The following is a 13,599-nucleotide window of genomic DNA, read 5'->3' as shown; positions in this document are numbered from 1 at the left end:
TTTCTGAAGAGAAAAAATGGAGACATATAAGATACAAAGGGACACATGAAGAGAGGGAAGAGTACAAAAGGAAAGGGTTATCCCAATAGTTAGTTACTAACATCAAGTTGAATTTTATTTTCACTTCTGTGAACAAAGATTTGCATCTACGGCAATGGGATTTGGATGGTTGAGTTTATCAATTGCATAATATTGAAATGAACAGAGTATATATGTTTAGAAACAGTTATTGTATTCAGATTTATGTGGAAAGAGAAATATATAATTTTTTTGAAAAATTGTTCCTTTCAGCATATTCAAAAGTTATTAACTGTTTCAAAACTCAACGCAACTGTGTAGCAGAAATTGTGACTCCCTCCAGATTCTAGATAACTGATGTAACTTTTTAGAGTTACAAGGATATATGAGTATCTATATACAAAGGTGGTTGTTAGTTACAAATGAAAGAATAGGCTAAACTAATCAATCATAGGACAATGCCTCAAAACCAATGCAAAATATTGACAATCCTCTATCCATGGAAATAAATTTTAAAGTTTTGGTTTCAATTCATGGCCTCTCATGGGGTTTCTGGCTGAAGAGTGATGTCCTGAAAAACCTGCAATCTGTTTCTCCTTGTAAATGAAGAATCACTTTGAATTGCAGGCATTCTTCGGCTTTCCGAGTTTGAAGCCGAAGCTGAAGTCTTGCTTGCTGATTCTGGTCTTTGTTCAGGATTGAAACACAAAGACCGCCTCACGGTTGGATTCCTTGACAACATGCCATTCCCAGGTGGTTGTTGTTGACAGAGAATGTTTGAGTTAGCATTCTCATCATTGACCTCTCCACTATCCTTACCACCATAATTTGCATATGCTCCACTGAATAAATCATCTTGCTCTTCATTTTCTTCTTCTTCGGCTATGTCGGCCCAGCTCTTCTTCTCTATGGTTTTTACATTTGTAACAGATTTCTCAGCAGCAGAAGAGATTTCAGAATCCTGACTTTTGCCTGTGACATTTGCCAAATCGCCATTCAAACCCACGAGAGGCGATTCTGATGGTTTAGATCTCTGGTTACTGCCATCTGCAGGAGGATTATCCAATGTCCCTGCTCTCCACTTTCCATTGGGAGGTGCAGACAAATCATTTGGACTACCAAATGAAGATCTATGATCTGAATGGAAATCTCCCCAAGTCTCCCTTTGATATCCATTATTACTGAATCCCCACGAACATCTTTTCGGCTTATTGTAAGGGACCTTTTGGTCTCTTTTTGCAGGATCTGGTGGAGACTCATACAACCTCCTCCTGGCATTAGATGCCTCCACCTCAGATGTTGAAGACCAATTTTCTGTCTTACATTCAGCCACTTCCCAATTCCTCCCACCCAAGTTTCCGATATTTGGAGCCTTCTTCGGTTCATCAACAGGACCATTTTGTGGAGAACACTGTGATACATTCCTTGCTGATGACGACAAAGACCCCATCTCACTCAGCATTTGTGTGGCACGTTCGTATGATTTGACGAAAGAATCATCCATCTTCCTGTTTTTTGTGGCAGTTGTCACTGCCTGAAGCAGAAATTTTGCTTCTGTAATCTTGTTCATCTGCATCAAACAGATTGCCAAGTTGCATTGCTTGTTCCTGTCAACCTCAAAAGACAGTGCTTTTCTGCAGAAACAAATATGGAAATCATTTCTTTTATCTTCAAAGGAAAAAAAAGAAGAGTATAAAGGCAGTTTCAAGTCCATCTTTAAGAGCTAACCGATAATGTTCTTCGGCGATCTTATAGTCACCTCTCTGCAAGTAAGCCCAGGCCAAGTTCCCTAGTATCCTACATTAAGAGAGATTCATAGTCAGGTGTAAGGCCTCTATAAACTACATAAACAAAATGAAGAAACAGCATGTTTAAAAACAAAATGCACCTTGATATCTCTTGCTCTGCAGTTATTTGGATCTTCCTCCCCTGAGATCTTGCCTGTTTTGTTGACCTTCCCACAAAAGTGATACCATCTTCAATTTGCTTCAACTTGTGATGGAGCATGGCAATCTCTTCATCAACTCTCCCTGACCTCTGTACCAACATAACCAAATCTATTAAATGCAAGATGCAGAGAAATTCATCCAACACAAATGTTAGCTTACAACATATTGGTCTGAAAATAATTCGCCATATTGCTTTATGCCTGTGTCCAAATTATGCACAGAACTAAACAACAAGGAAAAGTATATGGTAATTCCAAGAAATGCGTATTCATCAGTTAAGAGAAGCATCCAAAGAGTTATTTAACAAAAGCATATCCATTATAAGACATGTGTGGTTCTTCCAAGAAAAGCTTGCATTGACATTTTATCCAGTAGAATATTATCTTCAGCCAATGAATAATAAAAGCACCCAAAAAAGAAAGGGGGAAGAGTTCTGATTTACCTTGTAGAGTTCAACCAGGATGTTATCAAGAGATTCTTGGGATTCAGGAAGGCAGAGATGGCGAAACGATTTAATAGCTTCAATTGCCTCATCAGACCTATTCAGCTGCTTCATAACTAAGGCCATGTCCTTCAAGGCACTTTCAACGCGATCTCCAGCATTGATTGCTGCCCAAAACATGGAAATTGATCTAGCTGGATCCCTATCCACCAACTGCAAATCAAGGATTATAACTCATTTTTATCTCAGAAACTCCATGAAACAAAATTAACTGATAGAAACAAATCATCAAACACTTCATTAGCATTCTTCCAATCAAACTTATTGACCCCTAGGTAATCATTTTTAATGCCTTCTTCTGTCCCCAATTGCAAGTATTCCTTAGCTCTAATACATCTCTCTTAAATCTTCCCTCCCCCCCCCCCCCCCCTTTTTTTTCTTTTTCTTTTTCTTCTACCAAGACCAATGATTATAAACACATTCAAACAGATAAGAAAAAAGAGGCAAAAAAAAAAAAAACTTTCCCACAATGGAAACTTCAACACCAAGCAACCAATGGACTCTAGCAAAAAACATTGATATTCAAATGAATAAAACCAAAGAAAAAAAAAAGTACCAATTTCAATAAAGAAAGAAAACGGGAAATGAAACTTAAAAAAAAAAAAAAAAACCCTGTCAATTTACCTGAACTTGCTTAGCCTTCACGTAAGGTGAGTCCCCAGCAGGGACTTTGTGAATCACGTGAAAAAGATCATCTTTGTTCTGAGGATAAGAAGATGCTGCTACTGATGGTGATGATGTTTTACTCTCTGACTCTGACAGTGCCATGTTCGGAGAACGCGAAGAAGAAGAAGAAGAATGCCTTGTCGTCCACGACGGCTGTGGCTGCGGTGGCGTCACAAAGCACCTCGCAGGAGAGCTTCTTTCAAACATCATTCTGAGAAAAGAAAGAAAAGAAAAACGGGATAATTTTCCCAGCAAGGATTTTCCCGGGAAAAAAGAAAGGTGAATTGTACTGTAAAGATGCAACATTTTATAGATGTAGAGAGATGGTCCTGTGGATGACACGTGCCCCTGGTGTCTAGTCCCACGATTATATTATTATTGTTGTTGTTAAGGCATTAGTTACTGGTGTTTTATGGATCATCAATGTAGCCAGTTATATTCGTAGTATCAGGTATTGGGTCTTCTGAATGAAAGCATGGAATATGCAACTTGGATAGTTTATGTGATTATTCCACCCATTTACAATAATGATGACATTTTGATTGAATTAATTTTCATTTACATTGTTGTAAAATAATATGTTGCTGCTCCATGTGCCTTCTTGTTTCGAAACCCTGCCGTTGGTCATCTATGATAAAGTAACTTGCCGCTCCAATTTTGAGATGGTTTGGAAGAATACACCAACATTCACATATTTATCTAAGGTGGCTACTCCAATGAAGATTTTATGAATGAAGATTTTATGAATGTTATCATGTGAAAATATTTCATTGGATGATAGATTGTAGGACTTGATTTTTATTTAAAATAAAAGTGTTACCTTTATTCAAAGTGTTGCTAAACAAATAAGTTACACTTTTTAAACAAGGATCATCATGAGAATATACTTTTAACATCTTTATGGGAGTAGTTGCCTTTATTTAATTATCTCCCTAGTAAATTTCCTGCATGGTTATTTTTTTTAAAAAAAAAAAAGGTTATCTAAACGGGTTAATAGTTAAATTTATCTATGAAAAATAATTCATTTTTTAAATTAATTTTTAAAAGATTAAATTAATTATATTAGTCATTAAAAGATAAAATATAAATTAAATTAGTCATTTCGTTAGTTGGATGATGATATGTCATGTTAAGTGTCATGTGACATGACGTAATAGATTAATGTCACGTGTCACAAAATAATTGGCAATGTATCAGGTTAATGACATGTGACATACCACAAGTTATCTGATACATCATAAATTTATTTAAAATCAAATTAATTTCTGAAATTATACACCTAAATCATTTTCATCCTTAAAATTTTAAAAATGAATGAAATTAATCTTTATATAAATCTCTCCTATTTTTTCTTCCTAATATTAAATTTTTAATACTACTAATTTTAATATTATTTTTTAGATCTTAATAAATAAAATATATTTACATAAAATAATAAAAATAATTAGCTTATTACAAAGTTATTTTATCATTTGTATTTTCAAATTTTTTATTTTTAAATTTTTATTTTTTTTAATAAAATTTTTTATTTAGATCATTTTATCAAACTATTATTAATTATATATTTAATATTTTAATTTTTTTAATCTTACTTAATAATATAGTAGTTATTTTAAATTTAAAATTTTTAGATTTTATAATTTTTGTTATTGTTTAACATATGTGATAGAACTAGATAATTAAAAATTGATTTGTGGGATCTCTGGTTTAATCTTAATATCTTAATGTATTTTTTTTTAGGATTAATCTCTACATACAAGCCTTTTCACTATATAAGTACAAGTCTTGAAAATTCCTAATCCGTAAAACTTGCTTCTTATGGCATGTATGTTTCACGCACCTCCTTAACAGATTTTTCAATTAATTAATGCACAAATATATAACTTCCTTTTTTGAAAGGATTTTCGTTTCCTTTTTTGAATTCCTTCTGCGTTTTCTTGTCTTCTCTCTTCGATCTCTTTCGTGTGTTTCTCTCTCCCTTCTCCTTTGCCGTTTACGTAAGTTCTCTCTCTGTTCTCTTTCTTCGTTTTTCTCGTTTTCCATTGTTTCTGAAATTAAGCTCTGAAATCGTTTTGAAGATAATGGATAATTCAACTTCAGATTATCAGCTGAACCAGAGCGAAGTAGATTTTGAATTTGAATCCAATGAAGTTTCTGAGGTGTGGTTTAATTCCAGTTAATAATTGAATTTGAATTTGAATCCAGTTAGTAGTTTATAATTGTATAGTTGAATAATGCGTGAACCTTGTCTGTGAAATTTGCTGTTTATTATTCCTTGTTTGAATTAAATCTAATGTACTAGTTCTGATGAATTTTTTGCATTTTATATCAGACGTTCAGGTGTAAATCAAGAATATTTTGGTGTATTTTAGGAAAGTTTAGGTATATTTATAGTTTATAACTTTTCATCTCACTGAGGATGAATTGTCTTATTCTCTTAGTGAATTGTTTTAGTTTCTGTTTAATGATGATTCATGAATCTGATTTTTGTTATTTTTTATGATGGTTTTATAGTTCTATTTGCATTTTATAGTTTATGCTTGTTTTAATATGGTGTATTTTTGTGTATTTTGCAGCCCCTCTATGGTATTGATAAGCAGTTTATTCTCCACATACAAGCGTTTTTCTCATACAAGTCTTTACAAGTCTTCTCCTCCTTTTATTGTTTTAAATCCAATCAAGTGGCTGAGGTGTGGTTCAATTCAGAAGAAAAATGTAGCATTAGAGGAAACATTTTTATGTACAAAAATGTTATTTGTACACTAAAATCAACTACTAATAAAACCAACCACCAATGTATTTGTGTATAAATACATGTGTGGTTTAATTTATTTCAATGTATATTTGTATTACAGTATGTATTTTATACTGGTGGCTGACTTTGGTGGCTAATTTTAGTGTACACGTAGCATAACTCATTTCTGTATTTGTAACAAATTTGGGTGTAAAACGAAGATATTTGGATGTAACACGAAGATATTTGAGTGTATTTTAAGGAATTTTGGGTGTAGTTTTATTCTTATAAGTTCTGCATAATTTAGAACTCTTTCTCTTCCTCCTCCTCATCTTCTGTTGCTTCTTTTTTTTTCATCATCATCACCATCTTCTTCTTCTTTATTTCTTATTCATTTTTTTTTGTTTTACCTTCTCAAGTTTCTTCTTGTTTTACTCTCTTGACAAGAATAAAAACAAAAAATCAAACAAAGAAGAAGAAGAAATACATAATGCTCCAAAATTACTTGGAAAATGATGAATTTACATTCATTTAACTAAAAGAAAGAAAGAAATAAGGAAAAGAAGAAGACAAAAATACAGCATCAGAGGAAACATTTTTCTATACAAAAATGCTATTTGTACACTAAAATCAACCATTAAAATCAGCCACTAATGTATTTGTGTATAAATACATGTGTGGTTTGATTTATTTTCAATGTATATTTGTATTCCAATATGTATTTTATACTGATAGCTGACTTTTGTGGCTGATTTTAGTGTACACGTAACATAACTCATTTCTGTATTTACAGCAAATTTGGGTGTAAAACGAAGATATTTGGGTGTATTTTAAGAAATTTTTAGTGTATTTTTATTCTGATAAGTTCTGCATAATTCAGAACTTTTCTTCTTCATCTTCCTCATCTTCTGCTGGTTCTTTTTTTTTCATCATTATCACCATCTTCTTCTTCTTTTTTTTCTTATTCATCTTTTTCTTTTTATTTTACCTTCTCAAGTTTCTTTTTGTTTTACTCTCTTAATAAAAATAAAAATAAAAAAATCAAATAAAGAAAAAGAAGAAACACATAATGCTACAAAATTACTTGGAAGAGGATGAACTTACATTCATTTAACTAAAAGAAAGAAAGAAATAAGGAAAAGAAGAAGAAGAAAAAAATGCAGCATTAGAGAAAATATTTTTCTGTATAAAAATGCTATTTGTACACTAAAATCAGCCACTAAAATCAACCACCAATGTATTTGTGTATAAATATATGTGTGCTTTAATTTATTTTCAATGTATTATTTATATTCCAGTATGTATTTTATACTGGTGGCTGACTTTGGTGGTTGATTTTAGTGTACATATAACATAACTCATTTCTGTATTTGCAGCAAATTTGGGTATAAAACGAAAATATTTGGGTGTATTTTTATTCTGATAAGTTCTGCATAATTTAGAACTCTTCATCTTCCTCCTCCCCATCTTCTGTTGTTCTTCTTCATCTTCTTATTTCATATTCTCATAATTATTTTTTGGAGGAAAAAATTAAACAAAAAAGAAAAAAATACATAATGTTACAAAATCAAAAGAATAAGGAGGAGAAACATGATGATGAAGATGAAACACGCAAAGAAAAATGATGAGAAACACAAAGAAAGAGGAGAAGAAGAAGGAAGAAGAGGAGGAGGAGGAGGAGGAGAAACGCGAAGAAAAAATGACAGTTATGATTTTTATCGAGGAAGAAGAAGAAGAGTCGTTCTTAATGGCGAGGGAGCGCTTTGGAAACGTGATGTGCGTGTTAACACGCTTTTGTGGGTGAGTGTAGCTTCTGTTGGGTTTGGCCCAACTTGTAAGACTTGTAAACCAAAAAGACTTGTATGTTTAGCATGACTGTTTTTTTTAAGGTGTTTGCTACGGTACGATGATAAATTCATACGTACCGATACATTTAAAATATAGACAAATAATAACAAGCCACGTATAATTTATTTTTCACATCAACATTTAATTTTTGTTTTTTTAAATATATTATATCACCACTTTTACTAATACACCCATTTAATTAAATAAAAATAAAAAAATATTTTTTATTTAATTTTATAAAAAGTCTTAAATATCCTTCTTTTATTTAATTAGACAAAAATATCATTTTAAATTAACGAAATTTTAGAATTCAATTAATCCTAATTTTATAGTTTCAAATAATTTAAACAACAAAACAAAAACATATTAAAAAAACAAAAAATCAAAATTTCTTCATCTTCTCCAATTTCTCTAATCATTCATGCCCTCTCTAAGCAAAACATATCAAAGAAACACAAAATCGATCGTTCTTCGTCTTCTCCAATTACCCCTGTGAAGCAAAGCAGTGAAAATTTCAAACCAAAACCCTAGGTTCTTTGCCGCCGCCGTCCCAAATCAAGTGGAGGGTTGGATTCTTCCGGAGGCACGCTAACGCTTCGATTCTTCCTTCTGGGGTTGGTGTAAGATTCAATATACCATCTTTGGTGAGAAACAAATTAGAACTACAATCATCAACGGAACATGGTTACATGACAAAAATAAAAGAACTCAAAATTCTTATAATAATGATTCTGTAGTTCATCCACCTCATTATTGATTAATGGATGGATGGATTCAAACATGTGAAAACCAGAAAAGCAAAATAAAATTGGAACTCAAAACCAAACGAATGAAACGAACTCAATGGCACAGGTAGCAAGCAAATTAAGAGAGATTTCATATACAAAACAACCAAATTAAAGCATTCGTAGCTTAATATATATGATCTTACACCTATCTACAGCCAGATAGGGAGCCAAATCTTTCCTTGGATTTTAAGTGTTTGATTCTGACAGAAGATGAGTGTGGAAGTTGTGGAACTGGAAGTCTGGAACATTAAACTCATTGTGCATGTCTATGAAGAACTTATCAACAATGTCCAAATAAACAGAACTTATCAACAATCTCAACAACAATGATTGTATGCGGACAAAAGTTTAGACCAATTCTTTTCTCCAACTTCAGCGACGGCACTTCCATCAACCCCAGAAGGAAGAAACGAAGCGTTAGCGTCCCTCCGGAGGAACCCAACCCTCCACTTCATTTGGGATGGCAGCGGCGAAGTACCTAGGGTTTTGGTTTGAAATTTTCAATGCTTTGCTTCATAGGGTAATTGGAGAAGAAGAACGATTAATTTTTTGTTTTTTTGATATGTTTTGCTTAAAGGTAGCATGAATGATTAGAGAAATTGGAGAAGATGAAGAAATTTTGATTTTTTTATTTTTTTAATATGTTTTTGTTTTGTTGTTTAAATTATTTGAAACTATAAAATTAGGATTAATTGAATTCTAAAATTTTGTTAATTTAAAAGGATATTTTTGTCTAATCAAATAAAAGAAAGATGTTTAAGATTTTTTATAAAATTAAATAAAAAATATTTTTTTAATTTAATTAAATGGGTGTATTAGTAAAAGTGGTGATATAATATATATTTAAAAAAACAAAAATTAAATGTTGATGTGGAAAATAAATCCCACGTAGATTGTTATTATTTGTCCATATTTTAAACGTATCGGTACATATGAATTTATCATCGTACGGTAGCAAACACCTTTTTTAATATTATTATTAGGGCAATTCATCTCATTAAACCAAATGCATACCAATATTACCTGGATGTCCAAAGTCCCAAAGCTAATTTCTATATAAATCAAATTGATTAAATTCGATTTATTGAAACACGAAGTAAATTCGAATTAGGTAAAAAAACGTTGCTAAACAAAAATCAAATCAAGTGGATTCGATTTAAGTGCATGGTTAAAATGGTAGCAAAAATAAATTTACTTCTATTTATAAGTAAGAGTAAATCGAATTCAATAGATTCGATTTAGCCAACTAAAAAAACGCCCAAGGTAATTCAAAACTAATGGATTTGATTTGATAATTTTGTAAATTGACACCAATTGTTTCGATTTACTAGTTGTTTTCATCTCCCATAATTCAATTTATACATTACTGACGATTTTTTTTCTATTTTATCACTGTTTCGCATACAATTTTCATAAGTATACTTTTCTTTTTTATTTATTATTTCATCAAATTGTATTAAATGTCCATCATTTACATCTTTATATTTTATATATAATATTTTCATCAAATTGCATTATGAATTTATCATTAGCCAGTACTATGTATAAATCGATTTATTATGAATTTTTCATTTTTTTCTTATTTTTAATACTTTTGAGCTTTTATTATTATAAATTTTTAGTATTTTGTGTACTCCTTATTTTAGAGATTTTTAATATTCTTGTACTATTAGTACTCATATTTTTAGTAAAAATATTATATATATATCAAAAATTAAATACTAAATTAACCGTTATGTAATTGTGTATAAATATTGTTTAACTTATTTTAAAGTCTAAATTATACTTTTAATTTAATTTTTTTATTTTAAGTACTTATATAAATGATATTATTTTTACTCATTATCACTACTTTGTATAAAATAGAAAATCTATAAATTTAAAATTGATACAAAGAAAAAATATTATATATAAAATACAAAGATGTACATGATGAACATTCAATACACTCTGACGAAATAATAGATAAAGAATAAAGTATACTTATGAAAATTGTATGTGAAACAGTGATAAAATAGAAAAAAAAAAGTTAATAATGTATAAATCGAATTATGGGACACGGAAACAACTAGTAAATCCAAACAATGGGTGTCGATTTACAAATTCATCAAATTGAATTCATTGATTTCGAATTACCGTGGGCATTTTTCTAGTTAGCTAAATCGAATCTATTGAATTCGATTTACTCTTATTTATAAATCAAAACAAATCCATTCGATTTGCTACCATTTTAACCATGCATTTAAATCGGATCCACTTGATTCGATTTTTGTTCAGCAATATTTTTCACCTAATTCGATTTATTTAAAAATGTGCTTTGAGATGTTGACGTTGCATTTTTTAGCTTGGGACATTCAAGTAATATTGGTATGCATTTGGTTTAACGACGTGAATTGCCCTTATTATTACTTGCTTATTCCATTTCTCTCTGTCTTTTCAATTGTTATTATTTTTTTTAAAATTTAATTTGCTAAAAAAAATTTTAAACTAAAACAAATATTGAATAAAAATGGACAACTAATTATAGATTGTACTGAGTTTTGGGTGAGATTCAAAAAATTAAAATTTTTAGTATATAATTAAAAATATTTTGATAAAATTATTTACATAAAAAAAATTTACTACAGAAGAACTAGAATTTGAAAATATAAAATCTAAAAGAGGAAGTATATGGAGCCAATGGAATATATATACAATGTGTACAATGGGGGTATAGGAATGTTCGATTCAGTAGGATATCAGATGTTTATTATCCCTGGTACTCGGATGGTTATTTTGGATAGTATGGGTGTATTGTGTTTGAAAAATTAGTAGTATCTTACTTTGGATGTTCATTTTTTAACTTATATTAGACTAAATAAATAGCCCATTTTACATATTGTACAAATACTTCATTGGCTCCCTAGCGGGATTCAATCTAAAAATAAAAATAAAAAATAACTTTGTAATAAATTGATTATTTTTAGTTTTTATTTGAAAAGAAATTGTATATTAAGGTGTAAAAAATGAGATTAAAATTAGTTGGATTAAGAAATATTAAAAATTTAATATTATAAAAAAAATAAAAGAAATTTATATAAAGACTAATTTGATCAATTTTTAAAATTTTAGAGATAAAAATAATTTATGTGTATACTCCTATCAACTAATTTGACTCTAAGTAAATTTATGATATGTCAAATAACACGTGACATACGTGGCATACAACATATTACTAATCTGACACATCAACCAATCATCTTGTGATGTGTGACATTAATTTATCATGTCATCATGTCATATAACATTTAACGTAATACGTCATCATCTAATCAATGGAAGGACCTTACGTTTTATCTTTCAAAAATTACAGCAACAACAATGATAAAGCCTTGTCCCACTAGGTACAGTCGACTACATAGATCAAACGATGTATTTGAGCTCTATCATGTCTACAGAGAGATCATTTATATGTAGATCTTTTTTAACCACCTCATGCATGATTTTTGTAGGTCCTCCTCTGTCTTTCACCCCTTATCCATTTTCTATCTCATCCACCTTTCTGGCTGGGTACTCTATCGGTCTTCTTCTCACATGTCCAAACTACTTGAGATGCGATTCTACTATCTTTTTCACAATAGGTGCTACTCTCTTTTTCTCTCTCTCTCTCTCTCTCTCTCTCTCTCTCTCTCTCTTTCTCTCTCTCTCTCTCTTATATATTCGTTCCTTATTCTATCCAATCACGTATGATCACTCATTCATCTCAATATCTTCATCTCAGCTACACTTAACTTATGTTCGTACTCCCATTTGACCGCCTAACACTCTGTACCATAAAAGCATAGCCGGTTTAATAGCAGTGCGATAAAATTTACCTTTAAGTTTTAAATGCACTTTTTTGTCACACATAAAACCAGATGCACTCCGTCATTTTGACGAACCTGCTTGGATCCTATGATTTACATCCTGTTCAATCTTTCCATTATCCTGTATGATGCACCCAAGATACTTAAAACTTTTAACTTTTTGTAGGATGTTTTTCCCAATTTTCACCTCTATATTAGGGTTTTTCTTTTGACGGTCGAACTTACATTTTATATATTGCGTCTTGTTACGGCTTATGCGCATACCATACATTTCTAGAATTTTTCTCTATAAATACAACTTCTTATTTAGGTTTTCCCCTGATTCTTTCATAAGGACGATATCATTGACAAAAAATATATATCATGGCACATGTTCTTGGATATGCTCTGTGAGTGCTTCAAATACTAATGTGAAAGGTATGGACTTAAAGATGATTCCTGGTGTAATCCTATACCAATAGAAAATTCTTCCGTCACACCACCTTGAGTCTTCACACTAGTTGTAACCCCATTATACATATCTTTAGTTGCATGAATATATGTGTTGAGTTAAGAAATTAACCAAATTAATTAGTGATGACAAACATTATTTTTGGGTAAAATAAATAATTTGTGTTAAGTAATTATAAATTGAATATTACTAATTATGTATTCTTGCAGGCCAAAATGCAATAACCCAAATGAAATGAAAAGCAAAATGCAAGGATTTTGGGCTGAAAGAAATATCAGAAGCCCAAGGAATCAAAACTAAAGAAATCAAAGCGGGCCAAGCATATCACTACCCGATCCAAACCCGTGTCCATCCCACAAAGCTTCTCATGCAAGATTGAAGTCTTCACTCCTTCAATGTGCTTCAATCAAAAGCAACGTTCATCTCTGTGAGTTGGTCAAAAACTCAGAAAAGTGAGAAAGAGAGAAAGAGCTTCTTCCCTAAGCTAGTCACCAAAGAAGCAAGAGAGAGAAGGATTAAGCTTGAATGGCAGATGTCAAATCACCAAGCTCAAACCAAATCAAGCTTAGGTTAAAGGTAACTCATTTCCTCTTGCATGCATCAGATCTTCTTCTCTTCTTCCAAACTCTCTGCAAGTCCGAAAATGGCATACAAGAAAAATTTGTTTTCTGCCCTAATCTGCTGTATATCTACGACCACAAGTGATTTTTGGGGACCAAGTAGCTTCTCAATGGCTCAGATTAAGTTAACCATTGAAAGATTTTTGTGGTTGTTGTTGAATGGCTTTCGGTCAAGATG

General features: G+C 31.0%; 1 protein-coding gene across 1 annotated transcript; it reads right to left on the bottom strand.

Annotated features, from left to right (window-relative positions):
- Positions 1 to 298: 298 nt before the first annotated feature.
- LOC107638860 (uncharacterized) lies at positions 299 to 3,496 on the bottom strand. Its single transcript, XM_016342259.3, has 5 exons — positions 3,094 to 3,496; positions 2,410 to 2,622; positions 1,907 to 2,055; positions 1,747 to 1,815; positions 299 to 1,652 (listed from the first exon to the last, which is right to left on the bottom strand). Exons 1-5 carry the CDS (start codon positions 3,439 to 3,441, stop codon positions 560 to 562), a joined length of 1,872 nt encoding a protein of 623 aa, XP_016197745.2. The 5' UTR covers positions 3,442 to 3,496; the 3' UTR covers positions 299 to 559.
- Positions 3,497 to 13,599: the final 10,103 nt, after the last annotated feature.

Source organism: Arachis ipaensis, chromosome B4 (assembly GCF_059453495.1).
Source record: "Arachis ipaensis isolate K30076 ecotype BB chromosome B4, ASM5945349v1, whole genome shotgun sequence".
NCBI lineage: Eukaryota > Viridiplantae > Streptophyta > Magnoliopsida > Fabales > Fabaceae > Arachis > Arachis ipaensis.
The sequence above is the reverse complement of the archived record's forward strand: the minus strand, read 5'-3'. Positions and strand labels throughout refer to the sequence as shown.

What these genes read in the sequence shown, in the direction of transcription:
- LOC107638860 (XM_016342259.3), bottom strand. Translation starts at nt 3,441, where the DNA reads ATGTTGCATCTTTACAGTACAATTCACCTTTCTTTTTTCCCGGGAAAA. An exon ending in GCAGAGCAAGAGATATCAAG is followed by an intron (nt 1,816 to 1,906) that starts GTGCATTTTGTT and finishes CTCTTAATGTAG; the next exon opens with GATACTAGGGAACTTGGCCT. An exon ending in ATCGCCGAAGAACATTATCG is followed by an intron (nt 1,653 to 1,746) that starts GTTAGCTCTTAA and finishes TTGTTTCTGCAG; the next exon opens with AAAAGCACTGTCTTTTGAGG.